The sequence below is a fragment of the Momordica charantia genome (genome assembly GCF_013281855.1).
Source record: "Momordica charantia cultivar OHB3-1 chromosome 10 unlocalized genomic scaffold, Mcharantia_2.0 BLBB01000010.1, whole genome shotgun sequence".
NCBI lineage: Eukaryota > Viridiplantae > Streptophyta > Magnoliopsida > Cucurbitales > Cucurbitaceae > Momordica > Momordica charantia.
In genome coordinates, this window is record NW_028275158.1 from 3,085,177 (window position 1) to 3,108,942 (window position 23,766).

Here is a 23,766-nt window from a genome sequence, read left to right on the forward strand (position 1 = left end):
TATTTTTTTAATTGACTTAGATTTCCTATAAATCCTCGATCCGTGTCGAAGGGTCGAAATCTTGCCCTCATATATATAGTTTAACTAACTAATACATCCATTACATGATGAAGAAGATTTTCATTTCATTATAAATATTAAATAGTAAAATATTACAAATAATTGGTGGACAATCATTGTATAAATAACAAAACGAAATTGTTGTCTTGGAGATGGCGCCTTTCAGGTTCTGAAAGAATCAAAGAACCACTTGAAGATTTCAAAAGCCATTGGTGGCTGTGGAGAAGGAGAATCAATTTGGGAGAGAGTACGTTCTGATGCATTTCAACAGCCTATTGAAAGTGTAGACTTTGCCAGATGATAAATTTGCTGCCACTGTAGTCCCTCCGTAGTGTAATCTTGCAAGGGAAATTTGCTCCGACGACAAAAGACCGACTTCGTCAAGATCTCCTCCCGTCCAGCAGATGTTTACTGTCAACCCACCCCGCGCCTTTAGTCCTCTAACACAACCATACGGCCAGATATCGCGGGGAAGAGCAGGAAGCAAGTACAGATCATTCACGGTGCTCTGAACAAGCATTTCGGCTATGGCAGCTGAGAATCTGATAGGCCAGCAGCACCCAAGAGAAGAAAAAGCATTAAAAACTAATTGATCAGATTGATTTCTTTGGTTATTGACTTATTTGGATTCTAAATAGCTTTCATTGGAAAGTTCCATTCACAATAAGAGAAGTGAATATCCTCTAAATTATGTAGCTTACCCAAAGTTGGCATCTATTTGGAAAGGAGGGTGGGCAGTGAACAAGTTGCTGTACAGACCACCTTCATAATCACTTTCATGATCAGGGTCCACGAGATCGAACAAATGCTTGACCATTCGGTACGCATGCTCGCTGTTCTGAAGACGAGCCCATAGAGCAATTTTCCATGCGGTCGACCATCCCGGACCTTCCTCTCCTGTTTCACGTGAGAAGGTCTATGAGCACCATTGCTTCATGCAATTATCAAACCAAGTTTTATCTTATCAGAAATTTAACTGATTTGTGGTTGATTCATTTCTTCATTTGATCAGAGTAGTAATTGGATTCAGTTAATCATGCTCATAAAGTATTATTACATTGGCACAACATAATTAGCACACGTGAATATTTTTGCACCCCAATGTCTATTAAAGCCTAAAGTAGAAGAAAATTCCTAGAAGTTGGTCAATAGATAGAAACCTCTCTTATGAAGAGTATTATCTGCAGCTACCGAGATGTTGGGAGTTTTCTCAACAGTTACAGTATGCCCTGGATACAGCCCGAACAGGTGCGATACATGTCGATGATGCACTTCTTGGTCCTCAAAGTCAAGAGCCTAATCCAAGAAATTCCGAGTTAGGGCAGTCTAGATAACTCTAGAACATTTCCGGTTAAGAGAGGAGATACTTACATACCCATTCCATAAGAGAACCATCTTTAGATATTTTATAAGGTAACAGCCTAGCTTGAGCCTTCTGGACCTTTTCGATAAAAGTATCCTTGCTTTTTCCCAGAATCTGTTCAACAAGGTAAATTTAAAATTGTAAACAACCGCATCCAGTAGACGAAGTAAGTTTCCGTTCACAAGCAAACAAAAAAGCTTTACCTCTGCAGCAGATATGATGGATGAGAAAACCTCTTTGATGATAGCCATATCCATTGTTGATGAGTAACTCACACTAGCAGGTTTACTATCAGGAGCTATAAACATGTGTTCTGGGGAAGTTGATGGATTTGTTTCCAAATATCCGTCCTTGCCTTCGATTAGCCAATCCAACAGAAACGATGCGCATCCTTCCATCAGAGGATATGCCTTGTTTTTCAAGAATTGCTGAACGTGGACAGAATTATATAAGAAATTAGACAAAGAAATTTTCATTTGGAGGTGACTAAGTAATTTATTTGATTCTATGTTCAATCACTACTCTTGAAGATATGAAAGAAACCCATCATGTTTTAGCATAAAAAAACATCCGCTCAAACTAAGCACTGTAAAAAGGACAGCCAAGCAAGCAGGAACTTACTTTGTCCATGGTGTAAGTATAATGCTCCCACAGATGGGTACAAAGCCATGCTCCACCCATTGGCCATAAAGCCCAAACAGCCTGTCCCCGATCCGGAGAGCTTTTCGCCCAGATGTCGGACACTTGATGAGCCACCCAACCACTTGCTTCATAGTTCACCTACAAAATTTAAGAACAGGTGAAGACAGTAACACAAACAAGGTAGAGAATGTTTGCTCAATAATGGAGATCACTGGGACAACCCTCAAAAATGAGGCCTTTAGGCTACTGATCTTCCATACACATCATATGTTAACTAACATTTAGAATTGTATGGCTGAAAATATTTAGAGCCTAAAATCACATATAATCCCTTTTTGACACGTTAACTAGCTGTTCTCTAGTTACTTCATAAAAGAAACTCCTTAGACAAGACCGTGTATTTCGATTATTGATCTTTTTTCTGATATCAGCATAGAGAACCAAAATAGAGTTATTAAAAACAATATGTACAGAACAGATCAAATAAATATTTTAAGGCAGAGATGCTTACTTTTGCGGTCTTACGTCCATTGATAGACAAAAAGGATGTGAAATCAAACAATGGCTCCTGGCACTCCCTAAGGTTGCACGGAAGGGATGGCCAATAGTTCATTTGGAGATTAATGTTCAAGTGTGGGGCACCACTGATTGAAAAACAAAGGGAACCAGATGAGCATCTAAGAAAATAGTTCGGGACGAAAACGTATACGAGAAAAACAAGCTATCACAATTCGTCGTTATTGGTGGAGAGAGATAATAGTTATGGTTCATCAGTTCATTGTCTTCTACAATTTTTTTAAATCTAACTTCTAAAACCCATTAGATGAAAATAAAAAGCAATGCAGTATAAAAGAAACTAAGACCAGAAACTTACTCCCATGCCGGTTCGATATTCTTGTTCCATATACCCTGAAGGTTTGCCACCTGAGTTCCAGGCCGTGAACAAGAGATAAGTAGATACCGACTATATTGGAATAGCAGCTCTACCAATGATGGGTCTTCATCAGTCTTAAAAGATTTTACCCTCTCTGCAGTAGAAACTGCTCTAACTTCCTTTCCTCCAAAATTAGTTGAAGAGGATCCATTCTTAGAGCTTTTTGAAAGATGTAATGAAACACGATGAAAAAGACTCTGATAGTCATTCAAATGCCGTGCATAAAGATCCGAATACAACAAGTTTTTGATCTTCTTCAATGCAGCAAAAGACTCTGCAGAAGGATCCTTACCAGATAATGAAGGCTCTGTAAATGGCCCTTTAAATGAAGATGAAGCCACCAGACGCAAGATTGCCCAATCTGAGCCATTAACCTTTAACTTCTTTTCATCCAAATCATGTACCACTCCACTCCCATCACTAACCTCTAAACTAAGAACTGCAGAATATTGGATTCCCTTGGGATTGTCGTCTAAATCCATTTTTGGAGGGATCCTCACACCTCGACAACTTCCTTGCAGCACGATCTGTCTTTGACCATCTATTATATGCGAGCTGTGATGTAACTTGCTATCCATGGACACTATAAATGACAAAGACCCTGGTTTGCTCGCAGAGATCTTGATTACAATTACTTGATCAGGATTAGAAGCAAAATGTTCCCTTGTAAATTCTACATCGCCCACGGAGTACGTCACTCTTGCTGTGGCTGTATTCAAGTCTAATTCTCGATGATAAGTCTCTGGAGCGTATGACTGATGGGATTCATCAAACTCAAGCTTGATGTCGCCCAAAAGTTGATAAACCTTCATAATCACAAGGTTGTGAGAAATAAAACTCATACAAACTGCTTCAAAGTTAAAACTCTATCAAGTTTTCAATATAATAAGCAACTAAAACTCTATCACATTGTGCACTACGAGATCTTATTACGAGGGGTTGAGAAGTATTACATCAGACGGCTTTCCTGACAGCTTGACCGCGGCAGCAGTAGCTTCGGCATATTTACCATCATCAACAAGCTTTCTAACCTCTGCTAAAGCCTCAGGAGCATCTGGATTGGTGTAGTCCACAGGAGTCCCGGTCCAAAGTGTATCCTCTGCATGAACTTTAATTAGCCTCCGGAATGCATAGTTAAAACGAAACAATGACATAGACATGAAACAGTATAAACCATGCCTAGATTCCCGAAAAATAATTTTCGCAAAAAATTCGAAACGAAATGACTTATGATACCAGATCCGTCCAGGCAGAACGGGAATATACACCTCTGGATATTTTACACCTTTCCCATATACTTCATAGCCATTCAAAAACACAGCCTATAGGTAAAAACTCCGCAGTCGAAGAAAATGCTATTATTCAGACCAATCTGGCTGAACCAACCGCTTAAAAAACTATCAGCAGTGAAGAAATAGAACAGTAGCAGGGGTTTAAAGTAACTTAACGATGAGTAAATATTATATTGCAAGTTGACAAATTCTGGTAAAACTCAACATCAATCACGAAAAATCAGGATAATGGGTTTTCTCATAAAATCAAACATTCCAGAATGAGTAATTGCAAGAAGAAGAAAAACGCGCTCAGAAAAATGCCGTGAAATCACACGCACGCACATCTGATTTCTCAGCAACCAAACAGCAAATTGAATTTCCCAAATCAGTTCAAACGAAAAGAAAAATAAAAATGGTCAAAAGAGGTCAAGAAGCAAAACCATTGAGCTGAAGAATCTCGGCGTCAACACCACCCCACACCATTGCTCCAAGCCGCCCATTCCCAATAGGAACCGCATCGGTCCAGTGCTTGGCGGGGCCATGGAACGTGAGCTTCAAAGGGTCGGAGCTCTCCGCCATTCCCACAGAACTCGGCTTCCAAGCGTCCTTCTCCGCCATGGAAATGGGGAAACAGAGAGGAATCAGAAGCACAGCAAGCAGAAACCCACTTCCACGGAAATGGGTACTCAGCTTTGGAGGAAACATGAAGAACGAGAGTGGGAAATGGCGAGGAGGGGTGGTTGGATGTGGGTTCGCGCTGCTCTGATGATCAAATCAAAGGAAATGGGGCATTTCAATTCTTATTGTACAATGCCATTTTATCTGTTCAAAAAGGGATGGAGAGAGCAGAAGGTACAGTGCACGCGGAACTAGGACTAGTGGCAGTGTGCTCACGAGAAAACCCAAGTTGATTTCAGATAATTTTATCGCTCTTGCTTATTATATAGTATCACAGAAGAAAGAATCTCGCTGAGGAAAAAAGACGGTGCTTTTTTTTTTCTTTTTCTTTTTCCCTTTTCTTTCTCGACGTCAACACTTCCATGTGCTGTTTGGTTGGTTGTCTTTCAATGTCGTGTTTTTAGCCCCTGATTTTCGATTTGTTCTTAAAAAAATTTTAATTTATTTTTAATTTGATTCTTTTTCTAGTACAATAAATTAAAAATATGAAAGTTTGAATCCAAACTCACGTGTAGAAGCAAGTACTAATTATTATCGAGCTATATTTATTTTGTTTTATAAGTTGTAATTTTGATAGTATAGAAAAACTATTACGATGGTTGTTGTTTTTTATTAATTCTTTGGCAACAAATTTTGTTTTCAAACCCAACACTTGATTTATTAGTTAGTTTGTAAAATGTCATGATAATTAACTTATTTCGAATATTTAAATTTTTTCATATTAAACATTTACAAGCAAATGGTGAATAAATTATATAAAATCTAAATATATAGCTTTATTTCTTTTAATTTCATCCATATTTTCTGTGGAAGTTTCAATTCATCATCTTCATTTTGTTTTTATTTTCACTAAACATTAAAATTTGTTAATGAAATAATGATGTTTATCATTTTATCAATACTTTTTCTTCCAACACATAATTAATATATATATTTTTAATACTCTACCTATTCCATAAGCATTTCATTTTTTTATTGGTTGTTTTTGTTAAAGTTTCTAAAACGCTACGTCTGTATCTATATATATTTTATTTTGTAATCTACCTTTTTTTAGTTGTTTCAAAAAATTAAAGTGAAATTTTAGAAACTAAAATAAATAGTTTTTAAGAAATTGTTTCTTTTTTTCTAATTGAAAAATATACTAAATAAACTGTAAAAATGCATGCATAATTTTAAAGAGAAAATAAAAATAAAAACTAAGCATAATTTTGAAGAGAAAATAAAAATAAAAACTAAATTGTTATCCTGAATAAATCGAGAGTCTACCCATAACTTATAATATTTCACTCAGCTTCATAAACACAATATTAAATACAAATTTCTAATGACTTAATAGGAAAAAAAATCCAAAGAGCATGAGGGCATGACCACGGTCCTATAAATAACAACTATGATGTATAAGTCATTAATAAAGACGAATTAATAATTTAAAACAGCTAAGTATAGTTTAAAATAATACAACAATTATTGATTAATATCTCTATGACATAAAATAATTGTTTTTTAGCTATAATTAAGATTTAAGTACAATTTTAATCACTATACTTTGATTCCTGTACTTTTAAAAAATGATTATGTTACGACTTGTTTGATAACTATTTTATTTTCCTGTTTTTAGTTTTGGTTTTAAGGTTGTTTCATAACTAATTTAATTTTCTGTTTTTAGTTTTTCAAAAATTATTTTAAAATTAAAAAAATAAGTATCTAAAACTCATCTATTTGTTGAGCATATGTGAGTAAATTATCTGTTGATGTTAATAATTTCTTTACCGAGTATAGATATACTGTCGAATTTTCAGCAATTATTTTGCTTTTTGCTATTTATTTATATAAAATTTACTTCTTTAATTACTATATTTGTTACTTCACATTTGTAATTTAAAATTTGGAAAGTACAGGAAATCCAGATTTTTTCGAATGTAAGATGACAATATTTATTTTGCAATAATTACGAATCCAATAAAAATGCTCGAGTTGAGTTGGTTTCTGCAGATTTGCGTTTTTTTTTTTCAAAGAGTTTCTGCAGAATTTGACCATGAGAAATAAAATGCTAAATTAGTATAAATGTTCCAATAAATTTATAAGCTTAATTAATAATATTATTAAATTGCTTTTATTTAACAAAAGTACTAATAAATAATATTTTATAGGTCGTAGATGTATATATAGATGAGTGATGCTAGTTGCACATTAATTTTGATCACCTAACCTATCAAATCTTTTTCAATCACTCCAGCTACAAGTTTAATTACACATAAAGTTGCTCCATTTTAATACCTAACATTATTATTTAGATCTGTTGGAACGTATTTATTGAAATCTTTTTGACTTTATGAAAATATCTTATGGAATATTTTCTCGACAATGGAACATGTAATGTAATCGAAAATATTTGTAAAAGTTAGAGTATTGTAAGTTAAAAATAATGATTTTTGCAAGTTCATAATATGAATCAACTTTTTATTATTAATATTTTGTTGGTCTTTTATACTTTTGATTTTGATTCATTTTAATATATGTACTTTCAAATCGTCAATTTTGGTCCCTTACTTTGTACTTTTGACAGATATGTTTTGGTCTCATATCACTTTTTAAAAGTACATAGACCAAAACAACGACATTTTAAAAGTACAATAACTAAAATTAATAAAAGTTGAAAGTACAAGAATAAAAAAAATAGACGCTTAAAAGATATAAAGACTAAAATGAATTGAAGTAAGAAATACAAGTATGTATTTAAAACTATATTTCATAAGAGTATGACCAAATTAGAAAAAAAATGACAATCGACAAATGTGTTGATGCTGCAAATATGTTCATATGTTAATCCGATTTATACTTAGAATAGGTGTTTTATATTGGATTTGAATTAATTTTCTAAGTGGTTTTGGAAGGGCAAAAATATTCTTTTATAAATCTTTAGTGTTTGAGCAAATATAGATCATTTTTGCGATAATTAAATTGGTTTATGATTATTTTTTAATAAATTATTTTAAAGTTGATTATTCCCAAAAGTGTTTGACCATAAATTGTAATTACTTTATAAATAATAATAATTTGACATTTCTAAACTTATTTATAGAGGTAATACAATCAAATAAATTTGTGATATTAAAATCACTTTTAAGAAAATGTAACTAAACATACCACTACTTTAAATACATTTATTTCATAACAAGTTTTTAAATAAATATTTTTTTTAACTCATCTTTCTATCCTACCTAACTAGTATCAAATTTCCTATTATTTTATAATTCAATAAGGACAAGAATACAAGCTCGGTACACTTATATATTAAACGAGTAATTTATAAGTTTCTAATTTAAGGAAGTTAATTATCTCACAGCTTCAAAAATGTTTTTGGTCTATGTACTTCTATTCCGGTATTAATTCTTATACTTCCAAATTTGTAATAATTTAATCTCTAGATTTTTTGAGGAAATTACATTTTAATCCATGTATGTTAAAATTAGTAACAATTTAGTATGTATAGTAAAAATGTTGTTAGATTTAATGAGATTTCACTATAATATGTAAATCAATAAACTAATAAGTAGGCCAAAAAAACTACATTGTTACCTAATAAAAATTGACACTTAATTTTAATGAAATTTTCATGGTACATGGATAAAATTGTTATATGTTAAAATTGAATGACTAAACTATTATCCATTAGAAAGTGCAAGAATTAAATTATTACAAATTAAAATTTGAGGATTAAGTTATTATATTTGGGATAAAAAATATGTTTTAACTTTATCCACGTGAAGCCAACAATTATCTCTGTCTTTATGGAACATTTAGTGTAATTAATATGCCTTTGTAATTAATTATATTTATATATTTTTTAGGATAATTAATTATATTTATATTAATGAGTGTTTATGCAGGAGTGCGTTGAATTATTGCTGTGTGGCGATAATTAATCGTAGTCTATAAGCAGCAATTAGTGCAACACTAATTTTTCCCCTTTTAGGAAACAGTTGTAAATGCTATGATTGTTTTATTTTAAAATCTATATTTATCCAATTTATGGTTTGAATGTTCTGAAATGTCAAAATATTTAATTTTAAAACCTGTTTATTTAAAAAAAAAAAATGTATTATAGTTTTAAACTTCTCAAAATATATATTTTAATATTTAGTCTTGGAACGTTATTTTTTCATGTAACGTTCACCTATCTAGTACTCATCTTCGACATATTTCATGTTCACATTGTTATGTTAATATAAATATTCAAAACCATGTTATCAATTTCCTAACAGAAAAGTAAATGTAAGGATCAAAACAGTTATTTTTCTAAAATTTATGAACTAAAATAAACATTTTAAAAGTTTATGAAATAAAATGAAACCAACATCAACGTTCAGAAAGACCAAAATGAAATTTAAACCTTATATTATTTATGATCATATTATATTATACTTGTTATCGTTTGCGTTTGGTTTCAATTTGGTCCTTATAACTTCTTTACATCTCCTAAAAATGACCTTGTTGTTATGCAATAAATTAATTTTTTTTAAATAAGTATGCTAATTAAGGTGCATATGATTGATAATCCTTTTGTTTTTTGTTTTTTATTTCTAAAACCTATATCGTTCGTTTTGTTACAATTTGATTCGAATTCTTAGTCAAATTTTAAAAATAAAAATTAGTTTTTTAAAACTACTTTTTTTTTCAAAATTTAACCTAAATTTTGAACATGTTTATAAAAACTATATGATAATATAAAGAAACATAGAAGTGAAAATAATATTTTCTAAACTTAATTTAAAAAAAAAAACAAAAAATGAAATTGTTTTCAAACTGTGCATAAATTGGTTGCATCGAGATTTCAACTAATTTAATCCATCAACCCCTCCTCTTCTTCTTCTTCTTCTTCTTTTTTTTTTACCCAATCAAATGCGAATACAGTCAACCTAATACAATAAGATAATTTACCACTTATACCTCAATTATAATAAACCTAATTAGCTTATTTTTCTTTCCTTCTTTAAATCTCATCTAAAGAAAACATTGTACTAAAATAAATATATATCATCTAAAGAAAACATGTCACCTAAAAAAACTATTAATATATAGTAATAGTACAAGTTTTTTTAAGAGATATAATTAAAATTTAGGGATCAAAATGAAATGACTTGAATGGTAATATAATCTAACAGTAAATTGTTTGAAATATATTTTGGGAATAGAAATTTCTGAAATAGCCAACACAAATAATTAATTTAATAAAATACACATCAAAATAAAGAGGTAAGGAAAGTCCGTAAATTATGGATTGAGACATGTTAATAGGTAAATTCTCTTAGGAATATGTGATTGCTTGTAGGGGTGTACAATTGACTACCCAAAACCGAACCGACGTCGGTTCGGTTGGTTTTGGTCCCCATCGGTTGACTGTCGGTTTTGGAGATTCCCAAATTTTCGGTCGGTCGGTCAGCGGGCCTTAAACCCCTATAACCGACCGACCAAACTGACCGAAATATATAGTAAAAAAAACCAAGTTTTACTTTTAGGTTTTAATTTTTAGGGTTTTCAGCTCTGGCTACTTTAGTTTCATTTTCATTTTCCCTCCCATTTTTCTCTGCCTCCCTCTCCTCTCGGCTTCTCCTCTCCATTTTCCCTCTCCTTCTCCTCTCGATAGTCCCCCCACCAGTCGCCTCCCTCATTGCCACCGACCGCCGCTCAACCCTCATCGTCGACCCCTTTCTGTCGCCTCAATTGACACCCTCATCGTCGATGCCTTTCCCGCTCAACCCTCCCCTTGTCGTCGACACTCTCTCCCTCAGTCCCCTCGCTTTCCGGCGTGATCCAAGCCCACCAGCCACCGGCACCCATCACTCAAACTGGAATCGGAATCGGAGTAAGTTTTGATTTGATTTAGTTCTTTTTTCAACTTCAAACAACGGCCGGCCGGAGTTTGACCAAGCTCGATATACAAACTCTCAATATGAATATGGATTATGATTATTATGGATTTTCAATATGAATTGGTTGAAAATAGGAATGAGTTGAATATGGATTTACAGTAGGAATGACCTAAAAAACAGAAGATACAATAAAAAAAAGTAAGGAAATTAAAAAAAAAAAAAAAAAAGTCGGTGTCGCGAAAACCAACCGACCAAATTGGTCTATCGATTATATGTGCAATGGTCGGATTAACCGACCCGACCGACCGATGTACAACCCTAATTGCTTGTATACTCAAAATAAAAATACTCAAAACAAACATTTTTGTCCACAGGAAAATTATTTGTAAAAAAGTTTTTTGAAAAACACTCTATGAACTCTATCTTAGACTATCAAATACTCCACCCTTTATAAGGAAACACTTCTTTTATTAGAAAATCTAAATTTAACAAGTCTGGAACTACTCCTTCCTATTTATTAGAAAGAGTGGATTAGCTAATCCAATTAAATGAGTAGATAATTTAGAAGATAATAGAATAAAAAGAATAAAGTAAAATATTAACATATCCAACCTAAGTTAGGTATGGTTTGAAAGTTTTCCTAGTATTATTAAATTCCAACGTTTTGTTTTGGTCCCATCTATTCCCATTCTCGCCGTTAAATTGATTTTCATATTTTAATATTGATAAAGTTAGCCACCAAGTTAACTTATTTCATTAACTTGGTGTTGAGTAAGTTATAAGTACATTACATGGTATAGTATCAAACCAGAAAACAAGTAATTTAAAATTTTTATTGCATACAATATCAAAATTATATGACAAAGTTTTAATTAAAGCTATGGATATCTCGAGATTCCCTCCAAAATCTTCAATTTAAACCCTTCAAAAGTACTTGGTTTTGAAGTAGACAAAGCCTCCCGTCAAAGATTAGTAGGGATAGACAATAAAGTATAACGGTCGAATTTCATGATACTAAATATCCGTCGATACGTTGACATGTCCATCGATATTTTCATAAATTGACGAGTTGAATATCGACATGAGGGGTCTATCGATATTTACATCATACTACAAAAAGAATCGACAAAATATGAAAAATATCAACAAAATGTCACTAATATATACATAGTATTAATATAAATCATTTTGAACTTATTTAAAAATAGAAAAATATTTATTTGTTAATTTAAATACTTTTTACGATTTTTTAATTTTTCTAATTTTCACAAAAATATCCACCAACATCAACATTGTTATCAATATCAATATCTAAAATCTTGTCCAGCTGAGCTGGGACAAAATATTTAATAAGTTCATTGGAATGGAGATAGGATCTAAACCAATATACAATATAGTATAATTACAATACTATCCTTGATGTTTTTTTTGGATCATTTGGTGGGGGGAATTAGAGGCAAATCAACCTCATCACACCACTCCACAAACCTAGTTTCAAAGTAAGGAATTTTCATCTCATTTGGATAATAACTTAACCAAATTTGGCCTCCGATTCGCCATTTTAGCACACTCCCCTCCGTCTCTTTGCTCAGCCTCCATCCCACCTCCTCCCCATATTCATCTCCGGCGAACACCACTCCCCCGGTTTTCGTAAACGCCCGGTTCGTCCCGCTGTACCGGTTCTGAAACCCCTCTCCTCCGCCGCCGCCGTCGCTCTTCCTCGACGCCACCTCGTGCCCCGTCGTGTTGTCGCACAGCACCGCCTCGAACACCGCCGCGTTCCCCTCCGCCTCCTGGTCCCACCGCCAGCTCCTCATCTTCGTCCTCGTCGACGCCCTCGCCGTCGCCTTCACCGTCGACGCTTTCGATTTTCCGAATCTGCCCTTCAAAATCTTCTGCACTTTCGTCTCCCGCTCCGCGTTCTCCGTCGACCGCCCCAAACTCAACGCCCCGACATAATTCGCCCCGACCTCCGGCCCGACCCATACCCGAACCCGCGACACGAAGTGCCTCTCCTCCGCGTACTCCACGTCATCCACGCTGCCGAGGGCCAGCCTCGCCACGTGGAGTCTTATGTTATCCACACGTGCTCCCACGTGGACGTACCCGTCGTGGTACCGGACGGAATAGTCAAACTGAAGGACGGCCTCCAGCTGCTGGTGGGCCAGCGCGTATCGCAACGCCGACTCTTTCGCTTCGATCAGCGGAAATGCGTACTTCCGGCCGCCGCCGGCGCGTGTGAGTCTCATTCCCATAACCGGCGCGTGGCCCTTCAGAATCCACAACCCGTGGGCCTCCGTCGCGTATGTGAAACCCAAGCTCCGTTGCGGCGGTGCGTTGGTCAGAGTCTGTAGCCCGACGCCGACTTCTCTCAGGATCAGCCATTTTGCGATCACGTAGCCGAGCGTGCGCGTGAAGCAGAGCTCGGCGTCGACGCCGATGGTGATCAAAAACGTCCGCAGCACCGGCCCGTGCTTCGACGACAGAGCTTCGAGGTGCGGAGAGAGTAGATGCTGAAAGTAAAACGCGCCGACTTCGGTGGGCGCGTCGCACGCGCAGACCCAGAAGAGGCGGATGAGGAAGACGAGGTTGAAGAAGCTGGAGAACGACTCGGGCGAGTGAGAGTCCATGATCCATGAAACCGGTTCGGGTTTCAGTTTCTGGAGGCGGGACCGTGGGCAGGTGCTCTTCTGCCCGGTGGGTGACCGGGAAATGATTTCCCGGAGAAGTTGCAGAACCAGGGGAAGGAACGGCTTCTCCGACGAGAGAGGACACGTGTCAGAAACCCACACGGTCTTCAACTCGGTAATCGACCCGAATCCATTCAGCAAAACGGCAAAGTTCAGGAACGCATCGGAATCGGCGCCGGAGGAGCGCTCTGCTTTCAATTGAATCGACGGCGAGGATTTTCCATTTCCCTGACTGGCGAGGTCGAAGACGAAGGTCGAGTTCGAGTGAGTCCACTCGTCCGAGTTGGGTAGCTCAGAAATCCAAGACCAGACATCCATAATCGCGTTTGGAAGGTGGGAAAATGGGTTTAGAAGAAAAGCAGAGCAATGGTGGGGAATTTAAAGAAGCAACTGGTGGTGATCGGAAAGCCAGGATTGATGAAATTGAAACCACGGAAACTCCGGGAAGATCTGGTGGTTGATATTGTAAGTTGATATGATCGAGAATTTGTCAGATTCTGGTTCGTGGAAAATTTGAGAGGACATTTAAGAGGGGGTTTTGTTTCACTTTCAGTGCTGCAGAAGGGTCTGAAATTTTGTTGGCCGGAGATGACAACGAAAGGCTTGGCGGCTTACACGTAAAGCGACAAATCTTTGCTTCCATGTAAAATTGTGAATCATAAAAAATCAACAAGATTTTCCGGGGGATGAAAATTAAAATTTGTCTGCATTTTTTGATTTGGACCCTGATTTTTGGCTCATACTTGTGTTGGTTATTGTCCATAAAATATTATAATTATAATTTCCCACTGATCAGTGATGCATACGAATAATATCCAAGTTATTTTTTCTATTTTAATTACTATCAATGTTACAAATTTTAATGATTTACGTGGCATGCCACATGGCCCTCTTGACACGAAACACGTGACTAGGCATAAGCTCGACTACTTGTAGATATGGAAGGCCTAGACCATTCATTTGACTTAGAGATGGAGAATCTGCTAACACCATATATGAGTGTCAAAATGGCAAAGACACACTCTTCAAAGGTATGCGATTTTCTACACAAGTCACTCAAGTTTAGCTTGAAACTACGTCGGACTAAAGTCTAATAACGATGCATGCATGATTTTGTGTGCAAATACACACTCTACACTTGAGGTAAGTTGTAAACACATTGTCTTATTTGTGTGCTAAGTTAGTAGCCACCTAGACTCACTTGAGTTAGGTGGCTTCTCTATGTCGGGCCATAAGCACCTAAACTTCGTGTTGGTATTGTCATAAACATTTAGCTGGTAGTGCTTTGGTGGTACGCTATTTAGATAATTGTGGTTAGAGATCGTGATAGGAAATATCTTTAGACAAAAAATGGTTACAATGTCGTCACTCTTGCCAAAAACACGCATTTTACATTTTATGTCCTTTTTGTATATTCATCTTTTTTTTTTTTTTACTATTGAAGCTTAATTTTGTTATAGTGTTTAGTTTGATTTTGAGAATCATTATGAGAAAAACAAAAAGTCAATATTGATATTAATTTAATTTCTTTCCTCATAACCTAATCTATTTAAAAATTCAGCTCATACCTTGGCGAAAATGGTCATGGAAATTGGAGAATAGAAGCTCGTTTGGTAACGTTCTCGTTTTTTGTTTTTTGTTTTTAATTTTATTACGAAACTTCAGTATTTTGCAACTAATAATGTTTCTTGTTTCTCAATTTTTTGAAACATTTTCAAACCTGTATAGGAATTTTGGAAATAATCATAATAAATTTCTTATTCATTGTTTCTGTTTCTAATTTGTTACCAAACATAAATATAAAAATTATTCGATCAACCTTAAATTCATTGGTGTTGGGTCATACAATTCTTTTTTTTTCCATTAAAAACGATGAAACAAAAAATGACAATGTTACCAAACCAATGCTAAGTAACTTGTAGTTCATTAGTAATTTGTAGTATTTAAAGGTTTAATCGTAATAATAATTAATAAATAGCCTTGATGGGCATTTTGGAAAATTAAACCTCTTTCCAAAAATGAGTAGGGTAGGAATTTAAAGCAACGAATTAAATATTTTAAAAGAATAAAATAATTAAAAACTCCTCTCTTTTAATTAGATTAATTTGTCACTAAATTTCTTCGCATTTATTGTATTCCATCGTAGTATTCTATCATAGGCCAAGTCAATCAATCATTCTAAAAATTAACTGTTGATCGGTGATATGTACTCATAACTAAAATGTTTGGTAAATTTATACAGTAAAAATCACAAATAAAATAGGATGGTTGCTGCCATTGCATCCTCAAACTTTTACAAAAGAAAAATTTTGACTTCTAAACTTTCACGAGTAAAAATTAAATCTTTAAACTTTCATAAATGAAAAAATTGCACCCCTAAACTTTTCAATCATAAAAATTAAACCATCGAATTTAAAAGAATTGAATCTATTTGAAAATTCAAAATGGCATGAAAATTGGGGTGGAAGAGGGTGGGGCTTGACACTTTCCCAAATTAACAAGGATTTGTTTGTTAATGTTACCATTTTTTGTTTTTCGTTTCAAATTTTATTAAGAAACCTAACTATTTTGCAATTAAATTATACTTTTTATTTCTCAATTTTTGAAACATTATAAATACAGTCCTAATAAATTCTTTATTTCTAGTTTTGTTTCCTATTTATTATAAAACATAAATATAAATATTGTTTGAACCTTAGTATTTGGTCATGCAAGATAAAACAGAAATAAGAAACGAGAACATTATTGAAATAAGTTTAGTTTGCAATATTTAAAGGTTTAATCGTAATGCTTAATAACTTTGATGGGCATTTTGGGAAATTAAACCACTTTCCAAAAATACAGTGGACCGAGAGTTGCCCAAACGAACCGCAAGCAGAAGCCCTAGACGGCGGAATTGGGATCGGAGAGAAATGGAGAAGGCGCTGAGAATATACGGCGGAGTTCTGCGGCTGGTGCGGCGGTTACCTAAGGATTCCAGGCCTTACTACGCCAAATACGCTCGAGAGAATTTCGTCAACTACAGAGAAGTCGATGCGAACGATGCCAAATCTCTTCAAGAACTCTTCCACAGAGCCTACAATCACTCCGTTTGGGTTCTCAACAAGGTTCTTCGCTAATTCTGCTTTTAAATCTTTCTTCACTTTTCAAATTCCTTTTCCTCTTCGATTCGCGATCGTATTTCATCGATCTCCTTTGTGGTTTGCTTTCTGATGATTATAATCACTAATCAGTATTCGGTGGATCCATCCGCGGCGGATAAGCTGAGGGAGATCTGTTTCAAATAATGCCCGGGCTTCGCGTTGGTTTTTGCCGTGGAAATTGAATCTCCGGCTGCCCTGCTTTTGAACCTTCGATTTGTGTTGAATAAAGATTTTGAAGCCTGCATCAAGAACACCTATTTCTTTTCGTTTCATCTTTTATTGAGAAAATGAACAATCATTTTTCACTCTGCACATAGTTAAACGAATCAAATTTTGTTTTGTATTTTATTTTAGGTTTAAATTTCATCAAATTTATTGGAGTTTGAATGAATGGTTAAATTAATACTCTTTGATGGTAGAGTTGCTGTTCTTTAGAGTCTTATAGGAGCCTTTTTTATATTTATGATTTATGATGGAACAGTATTGTTTTTAATTATATTTCATTTGTATAATTAAAATAATATATGTCGATTGGGTTCGGATTTCCACCTTGACTTGTTGTAGTAAAAAAATTAAACATATCTTACTTCTTATATACTTTTTTTTTATAGAGAGATAATTATTATGTACTCAATAAAACATTATTATTGAACAAATTTCTATTAAAACAAGGGTCATCAAACTTGTTTTTTCAAAAACATAGAAAATTAAAAGTAATTATTGATGGCGAATCGAAATCTAAATATGAAAATACCCAATTAACGACAAACCCATGATGGCACAATCTATCACAGACGACGATCTGCAGCAGCTAGCATTAGCAACGACGTCCCTCTACGATAGTGTGACTCCCTTTTCAGCGATGTCCCTCCACAGCATTGGTTCTACAGCGATGACAACACCAATGGTGCGACAGTCTCAAGCTAGATCTGCAACTCAAAGATTTTCAATGGTAACAGTAGCAGTAGCAGTTCTGAACATCACTGGTTGTTGTTGTTTCGGTTGTGCGCGTGTTTATAAACTGCCGATGAGAAATAAATCCATCTCCATTGAAAAACACCAAGAATAAACTCTACTCTAAGTTTCGTCTGTTAAAGGGAGGGGTTGAAGATTTCGATCAAATTAGTAAATAGGGAGGTAAGATTTTAGGGAAAAAATGGAGACAAAATTTAAGGGATTTGAATGACACCAAACTTTTAACTCTTTTTTTTTTCATTTTTAAATTTTGTATTATATTTTTATTAAATCTATATTTCAAAGGATAAAATTTATAATTTTTTAATAGGTTCCATATATTACGGACCACCAAGTTTTAGACAATATTGTAAATTCATAATAATTAAGCAATTTTTTAATTTAAAACTCCAAATAGGCTAGTTATATACTTTATCCCTAACTTTTAAAAAAAAAAATAGTTATCCAACAGAGCCTAACTTTCTCTCACCGACATACAAAGGTAAGAAACTGAAATTTCTTGTTTTGTTTGACTTGCAAATAATAGATTATGAAAACGATGGTTCATTTCTTACGTGTAATGAACAACAATTAAGGCAGTGCAATTACCTAGAATAGGCATTGGGCAGTGGAGTGGCATTGTGAAATGTGGGCATTACTGGATTTGGCGAATGGCAGAGATGAGCTGAGAAATGGACTTGAAATTTCGCCTTTCCTTAAGAAGCAACTTTGCCAACTCCAGAGCTGGCCTCTCGCAAGCTGCTCGTTTTGTGGGATCACTGATTGATTCAAAGTCCTCCACATGCGCCACTCCCACTATTCTCCTTATCATTTTTGCAGCTCCGAAACCAAGGCTGTCATGGAGCAACTGGCTCAAATACTTGCTCTGAACCAGTTGCACCACCTCACTGTTGTTGTATATACCAGGAAGATAGGCCTCTCCGGGGCCCTCCTCCTTCTTCTGCTCCCACAGTGCAACGAACTTCTTGTGGAACAGATTCCAAGTCTCTTCGATTGTCCTCAGAATCCACTCCTTGTACGCCTTTCGATCGTTCCCTTCCACGGCGTGTCCATCTTGCGAAAAGAATGCCAACATCAGGTTTCCCAGAAAGGCTCCGATGTCGAACCCCATCGGTCCGTAGAACGCGAACTCGGGGTCGATGACTTGAGTTGATTCTTGAGTGACCATGATCGATCCGGTGTGGAGATCTCCGTGAACGAGCGCCTGGGTTCTCTCGATAAACCTGCACCAAAATAATACCACTCGCTACATCGACAAATATCTCTGTAATATGATGTAATGTAATGTCTCAATCTTGCAGCGTTTGCAATCATGCTAAACTAATAAATGAATCCTTTCATAAACAGAACTGAATGTAGCATAAAAACCGAATCAATCGGCTGGCTCTGTTCGGTGTCTTGGGTTTTTTTTTATTATATGTACACCCCTAGCTCCAACATCATTTGGTTGAAAATGAATTATTTTGAGCAGTATTTGGTGAACTCGAAATTCTAAGGGTTAATGCATCTGATCAAGCTATAGAAGCTATATGTTTGAAGCTATATGTTTTACTATCTTAATTATTATATATTCTTAATGAATATAATATAGTTGACAACAGAAAGATTATTAGATTGGATCAATCAGATACATTTAGCCTTTAGGCACAGGCAGATATGCATTTAAAAGCTTTGCCATCTTCCTAGACTGGCTTGTTTAGAAATCTTTCCCATTTGAAGAGAAAAAAAAATGATCAACAAAAGAAGAGTATGACATACATTGTTTTCAACTCGGCAATCTCGGCCTTCAAAATGTTGTCCTCTCTAATAGCCTCAGCGTCATGATCAAGATGCGGTGACGTCCAACGGTTATATTCAGACACCTTGTAAGGGTCAGAGAACACGACTTGCTCGGTCAGCCTGCACAGCTCCACATTCCCACAGAACTCTGCAACTGCACAAGTGAAATATGCAAGCTAAATGACCATGCCAATGCAACAGAGAAAATAGAGTTCTTTCTTATTTTTTGGATGGAGACTAAAACCACTCTAATAGGCAAGGAAGAACATGGAAGTACCGGATGCCTTGTGCACGGTGGTCGAATTACAAAGGAGGGACGTGCCGAAAAGAGTCTTTGCCATGTATTCTGATACGTGATCTGCCAGCAATGGATACTCTATTCCAGCAATCAAACCTTTCCTCAGGATTATATGAGGAGGTTCCAAGTAACGCATGCCGATCAACGACATCGTACGGTCGAAGTGATAAACATCAGGCACGTGATTCGGGCACAACTGTCCGTGCTTTCTCAATGCCACTGCCTCAAAATATGCTCGCTCCTTCGTCATCGGCCATGACTCCCCTATGCAACGAATGTAAGGAAGTGCCTGTATGATCCAAAAAGAAAACATATTTCAAGTGAAACAAATTCCTCCAAGAAACAGGGTCCCTCCATAAGCACAGAGTGTATTCGAAGTCAATTTTGAAAGTCGTGTTTCTGGTGAAACATATCCATAAAAACTTTTGGAAGCTCTAAAAAAAGTAGTTTTAGAATTTTCAAGCTCAATTAAGCAAGCAGAACAATAATCAACTGGGATCAACAAACTAGTCATCTTTCTTCAATCCACAAAACCCTCAAACAACCCTTTAAATCAAACCTCTAATCAAGAAGACTTGCTCCCCACATAAACCCTAAACCCCAAAAACTTCCCAAAAATTTGCTCCCGTTCCAGAACCTCGCACAAATAAGCCAGGCCATAGCAATCGCAACTGAAATTAAACAGATAATAAGCTAAAATGACAAAACAATTAGGTCACCTGCTTGATAACGAAGGATCCGGAGGAGCCCACGACTATGTAAACGAAATTGAGGTTGCCATCTCCGACTTCCTTAATCTTGATGTCATGGAACTTGTTCCCGAGCTTTTCAGACAGCGATGGAACAGCCTTTATGTACTCGATGAGGGAGCTCTCGTCGAGCGGACGGAACTCGGAGAAGGCCATCGGGAGCGGCGGAGGGCGGCGAACTTTGGGGCTTCAGAAAGAAAGCAAATTAAATAGTAGTTGCTTTACTAACACTGGAATCTGGGATGAAATTATAGGAGGGAATCGGAGGAGAGAGGCATTGAACCTAGACGATTTTGGGATTTTTCAATCGAACGATGGAACCGTAGAGAGATTATTCTCGGTTGGGGTCTTCCGCTTGTTTTTGAAGATTGGAGTATCCGGACAAACCCGATTATCAAAATTCCATCTTGGGGTTCGACTCTCAAGAAATTTCTTCGAGCATGATCTTGATTGTTGCAACAGGCATGTTCCATTACTCAAATACGATCAAAAGTTCGCCTTTGCTTTTTCTTGCTCCATTTGACTTTTTTATATTACGTATTTTTATTTGTATTGATTGTTGATTCACTTATAAAAGGAATGTTTCTTAAATTTTAAAAACAAATGATTGTTTACGTTCAATAATAAATTAAATCTCTTTCAAAAACTTAATTATTTAAGTCTCAAATTATCGTTAAAGTATCTTATCTATTTATTTAACTATTTTTTAAGGATGTCATCTTTTTACTTTAGGCATATAAAAATGACTAGATGAGGTGAATTCTACCCTATAAAATTACATTATCGACTCTCCACTTAATCATGGTTTGAATATTAATTTTTTATGTTACCTATTTTAAATATTATGTATTTGTTAAATTTTGTTTATGCTATCTGCATCCACCGTAAAATTGAGTGTGCTCAATTATTTTCCTTTGGCAAATTTGAAGGCCCATTGTTGGGCTCTTTTAAAAATGGGCTTAATTTTGGTGGGTTTCACTTCAATGTACATTCATGTAATCTATTTCTGTGTGACTTGGTCTTATATGGTAAATTCAGGATGGTGAATGGTGCCAATGTGTAATTGAACACATTATTGCACTCAAGAAAAAGAAGAAAAATTAATAGTATGTAGTAAAAAAATCTATTATCACATTAAATCACCTACAATATAATATAATAAAGAAAGTTCGAGAGTAGTTGACTTACACCCGTGTGTGCTATTACGAAAATTTGGACAAAGTAATTGATGATGTAGTCAGTGAAACACATGAAAAATTATGTTAAGCAAAGTGTAACCTGACTTATTTTATGCATGGTCATATTTTGTTGTCTTATTCCATGACGACTATGTTATGTGACGTGTTGAGGACATAACTTGGATGGTTCTTGGTAATTTGTACTTCTTTGAAATTTATATCTGGTTGAATATATAACGCTAGAGTCCCTTTTTTCTACTACTTATTAATTATGACTTTAAAAAATTTGGATGTGGGTCTACTTTAGAAAATTCTTTAATTATAAGATTCAAATTAGAATAGTCACCCCATTGTTTTAAGTTTCCATATGAATGGTACAACTATTATAAATGTCAAAAAAAAAAAAAAAAAAAACTAATGAATGATCCTCCCCAAGTTAGTATTTGATAAAGTTTTTGTGAGAAAAGGTAAATTTCTTTTTAAGCTTCACATTCTGCAAATTATTCTCTATAAATACTTGTTTTTTATAACATTGTAGGCTACGCACAAGAATATATAAAATTATTTTGACAAATTTGTACTATTAATTTCACAATTAGATGAATGGATTTCACTTTTAGGCAGCATAGGCACATTATGTATTCAACAACTCTATGATGCAGACATGATTTTCCATGTTAGGTTTGAACCAACAACTCGGGTGTGAGTAAAAAATGAAAAAAAAAAAATTTAACGAGACTTCAAATAAGAAACTACCTATCAACTCGTCAATCTAGACATAGTTCAATGAATAAAACACCGGATCAATTGTAAATGTCACAAGTCAACTCAATAAACAACCTACCTACCACCTAATTTTCCAATCTCTGTGGGTTAGTTGAAAGGATTAGGTAGAAAGGGAAGAAATGGTTGTTTTCACAACTCATTTGTTTAACCAAAACCTTTGGAAAAAATCAAAGAGGACAAAATGATAATAGATACCAAAAAAAAAAAAAGGTGCAAAATTTTTCTTCAAGTGCAAGTGAAGAACATGGGCAGGTGTAGAAGGAAAGGTCAAGAAATGAAGCAAAAGGCAAAGGAAAAAGATGGTGGATGGTGGATGGTGGATGGTGGACCCCATTTAATTTAGTGCATTTCAAGGTGTGAAAGGATCTTCCAAACGAAAGGAAAATGAAAGGAAGAAAAGGCCATTTTTATGGTATGTAACAATTATAATCTTTTAGATCTTATAATACTCATTTAACTTTCAGGTATCTTACTGTCAAAACGAGCATATCTCAGTAATTTACATGTATCTCCAACTAGGTTGTGAGTTTGATCCCCATCTCCACAAATTGTACTAAAAAAATTTTCATATATCTTAATTGCTATTTATTGTGAACTATTTAGTAGAAAATATAACATAAGATTCCTTTGTAAAAAAAATAAATATAATATTGTGATACAACTTAACTAGTTAATGCATTATTAGTCTCTTTTAAAAGTTGATTTGCTTTTCTCACTTCCATATTTGAATTGCAATACTAAAAAGAAAATTTACATGATCAAACACTATGACTCTAGTATATTGGAAGTGGTTGTAATGGTTGGATGAAAAACAGTGGTAATTGTTTGATCTTGAACCCGTGAAAAAGATCTGTATAAATTGGTTCTAGAACTTGCAAAAGAATCATAAGAGGTTAAAAAAATTGGTCAATCGGTTTGGTTCTCACCCACAAGAGAGTCGGGACAGTAAAATACTCAAGAAAGAGTTTTAGGTAATAGAGTAGGAATTTTCAGAATCATTCTAAAAATTTATGGTGTCATATCTCCCCTTACTCTAATTTATGCATTTAAATTACGTTGGATCTTTACCATTGCTTATTATTATTATTATTATTTAATTGAAAATTTGGTAAGCAACGCTATTCAATTTAGTGTTATCATACGATTCTATAACCTTAGGGATGAAATAGACATATTATTCAAACCTCACAGAATATCAAATAATTTTTTATACACAAAATTTAATGATTAAAGCATAATATTTAAAAATTTAGAGGCTAAAACAAATTAACCATGAAGAGATAATGAACCAAAGCCGATTGATGGACAAAAAGTTGGGGGACAATCGTCCAAGAACCTTACTTT

At 34.8% G+C, this 23,766-nt stretch overlaps 4 protein-coding genes across 8 annotated transcripts; 1 reads left to right on the forward strand and 3 right to left on the reverse strand.

The window, feature by feature from the left end:
* Positions 1 to 105: 105 nt before the first annotated feature.
* Positions 106 to 5,186, reverse strand: FUC95A (1,2-alpha-L-fucosidase). The gene is made up of 10 exons (XM_022293520.2): positions 4,714 to 5,186; positions 3,953 to 4,098; positions 2,940 to 3,805; positions 2,577 to 2,709; positions 2,045 to 2,203; positions 1,627 to 1,851; positions 1,436 to 1,537; positions 1,221 to 1,356; positions 762 to 957; positions 106 to 602 (listed from the first exon to the last, which is right to left on the reverse strand). The coding sequence occupies exons 1-10, from the start codon at positions 4,976 to 4,978 to the stop codon at positions 293 to 295; spliced, it is 2,538 nt and encodes an 845-aa protein (XP_022149212.1). The 5' UTR covers positions 4,979 to 5,186; the 3' UTR covers positions 106 to 292.
* Positions 5,187 to 12,128: 6,942 nt separating this feature from the next.
* Positions 12,129 to 14,064, reverse strand: LOC111017722 (uncharacterized). The gene has a single exon (XM_088119215.1). The coding sequence runs from the start codon at positions 13,830 to 13,832 to the stop codon at positions 12,258 to 12,260; it is 1,575 nt and encodes a 524-aa protein (XP_087975341.1). The 5' UTR covers positions 13,833 to 14,064; the 3' UTR covers positions 12,129 to 12,257.
* A 2,177-nt stretch (positions 14,065 to 16,241) lies between these two features.
* Positions 16,242 to 20,980, reverse strand: LOC111017678 (methylthioribose kinase). Of its 5 annotated transcripts, XR_002602315.2 has the most exons (6): positions 20,429 to 20,980; positions 19,689 to 19,998; positions 19,391 to 19,565; positions 18,221 to 18,855; positions 17,412 to 17,586; positions 16,242 to 16,896 (listed from the first exon to the last, which is right to left on the reverse strand). XR_002602315.2 is itself a non-coding variant. In XM_088118840.1 (5 exons), exons 1-4 carry the CDS (start codon positions 20,612 to 20,614, stop codon positions 18,267 to 18,269), a joined length of 1,260 nt encoding a protein of 419 aa, XP_087974966.1. In that variant the 5' UTR covers positions 20,615 to 20,980; the 3' UTR covers positions 17,299 to 17,541; positions 18,221 to 18,266. The 5 variants fall into 5 exon arrangements, 4 of the variants coding, with proteins under 4 accessions (XP_087974966.1, XP_022149197.1, XP_022149198.1 ...); XM_088118840.1 differs by lacking the exon at positions 16,242 to 16,896 and having other exon boundaries at positions 17,299 to 17,541; XM_022293505.2 differs by lacking the exon at positions 16,242 to 16,896 and having other exon boundaries at positions 17,299 to 17,586.
* Positions 16,427 to 17,075, forward strand: LOC111017679 (complex 1 protein, LYR family protein). The gene is made up of 2 exons (XM_022293509.2): positions 16,427 to 16,621; positions 16,748 to 17,075. The coding sequence occupies exons 1-2, from the start codon at positions 16,427 to 16,429 to the stop codon at positions 16,799 to 16,801; spliced, it is 249 nt and encodes an 82-aa protein (XP_022149201.1). The 3' UTR covers positions 16,802 to 17,075.
* Positions 20,981 to 23,766: the final 2,786 nt, after the last annotated feature.

Excerpts from the sequence above, each read along its gene's own strand:
- FUC95A (XM_022293520.2), bottom strand. The coding sequence starts at position 4,978 with ATGTTTCCTCCAAAGCTGAGTACCCATTTCCGTGGAAGTGGGTTTCTG. Across the intron at positions 4,099-4,713 it reads CGAGATTCTTCAGCTCAATG|AGGATACACTTTGGACCGGG; the intron begins GTTTTGCTTCTT and ends AAGTTCATGCAG. Across the intron at positions 603-761 it reads CAAATAGATGCCAACTTTGG|ATTCTCAGCTGCCATAGCCG; the intron begins GTAAGCTACATA and ends CTGGCCTATCAG.
- LOC111017722 (XM_088119215.1), bottom strand. The coding sequence starts at position 13,832 with ATGGATGTCTGGTCTTGGATTTCTGAGCTACCCAACTCGGACGAGTGG.
- LOC111017679 (XM_022293509.2), top strand. The coding sequence starts at position 16,427 with ATGGAGAAGGCGCTGAGAATATACGGCGGAGTTCTGCGGCTGGTGCGG. Across the intron at positions 16,622-16,747 it reads CCGTTTGGGTTCTCAACAAG|TATTCGGTGGATCCATCCGC; the intron begins GTTCTTCGCTAA and ends ATCACTAATCAG.
- LOC111017678 (XM_088118840.1), bottom strand. The coding sequence starts at position 20,614 with ATGGCCTTCTCCGAGTTCCGTCCGCTCGACGAGAGCTCCCTCATCGAG. Across the intron at positions 19,566-19,688 it reads CACCGTGCACAAGGCATCCG|TTGCAGAGTTCTGTGGGAAT; the intron begins GTACTTCCATGT and ends TCACTTGTGCAG. Across the intron at positions 18,856-19,390 it reads ATTGCCGAGTTGAAAACAAT|GTTTATCGAGAGAACCCAGG; the intron begins GTATGTCATACT and ends ATTTTGGTGCAG.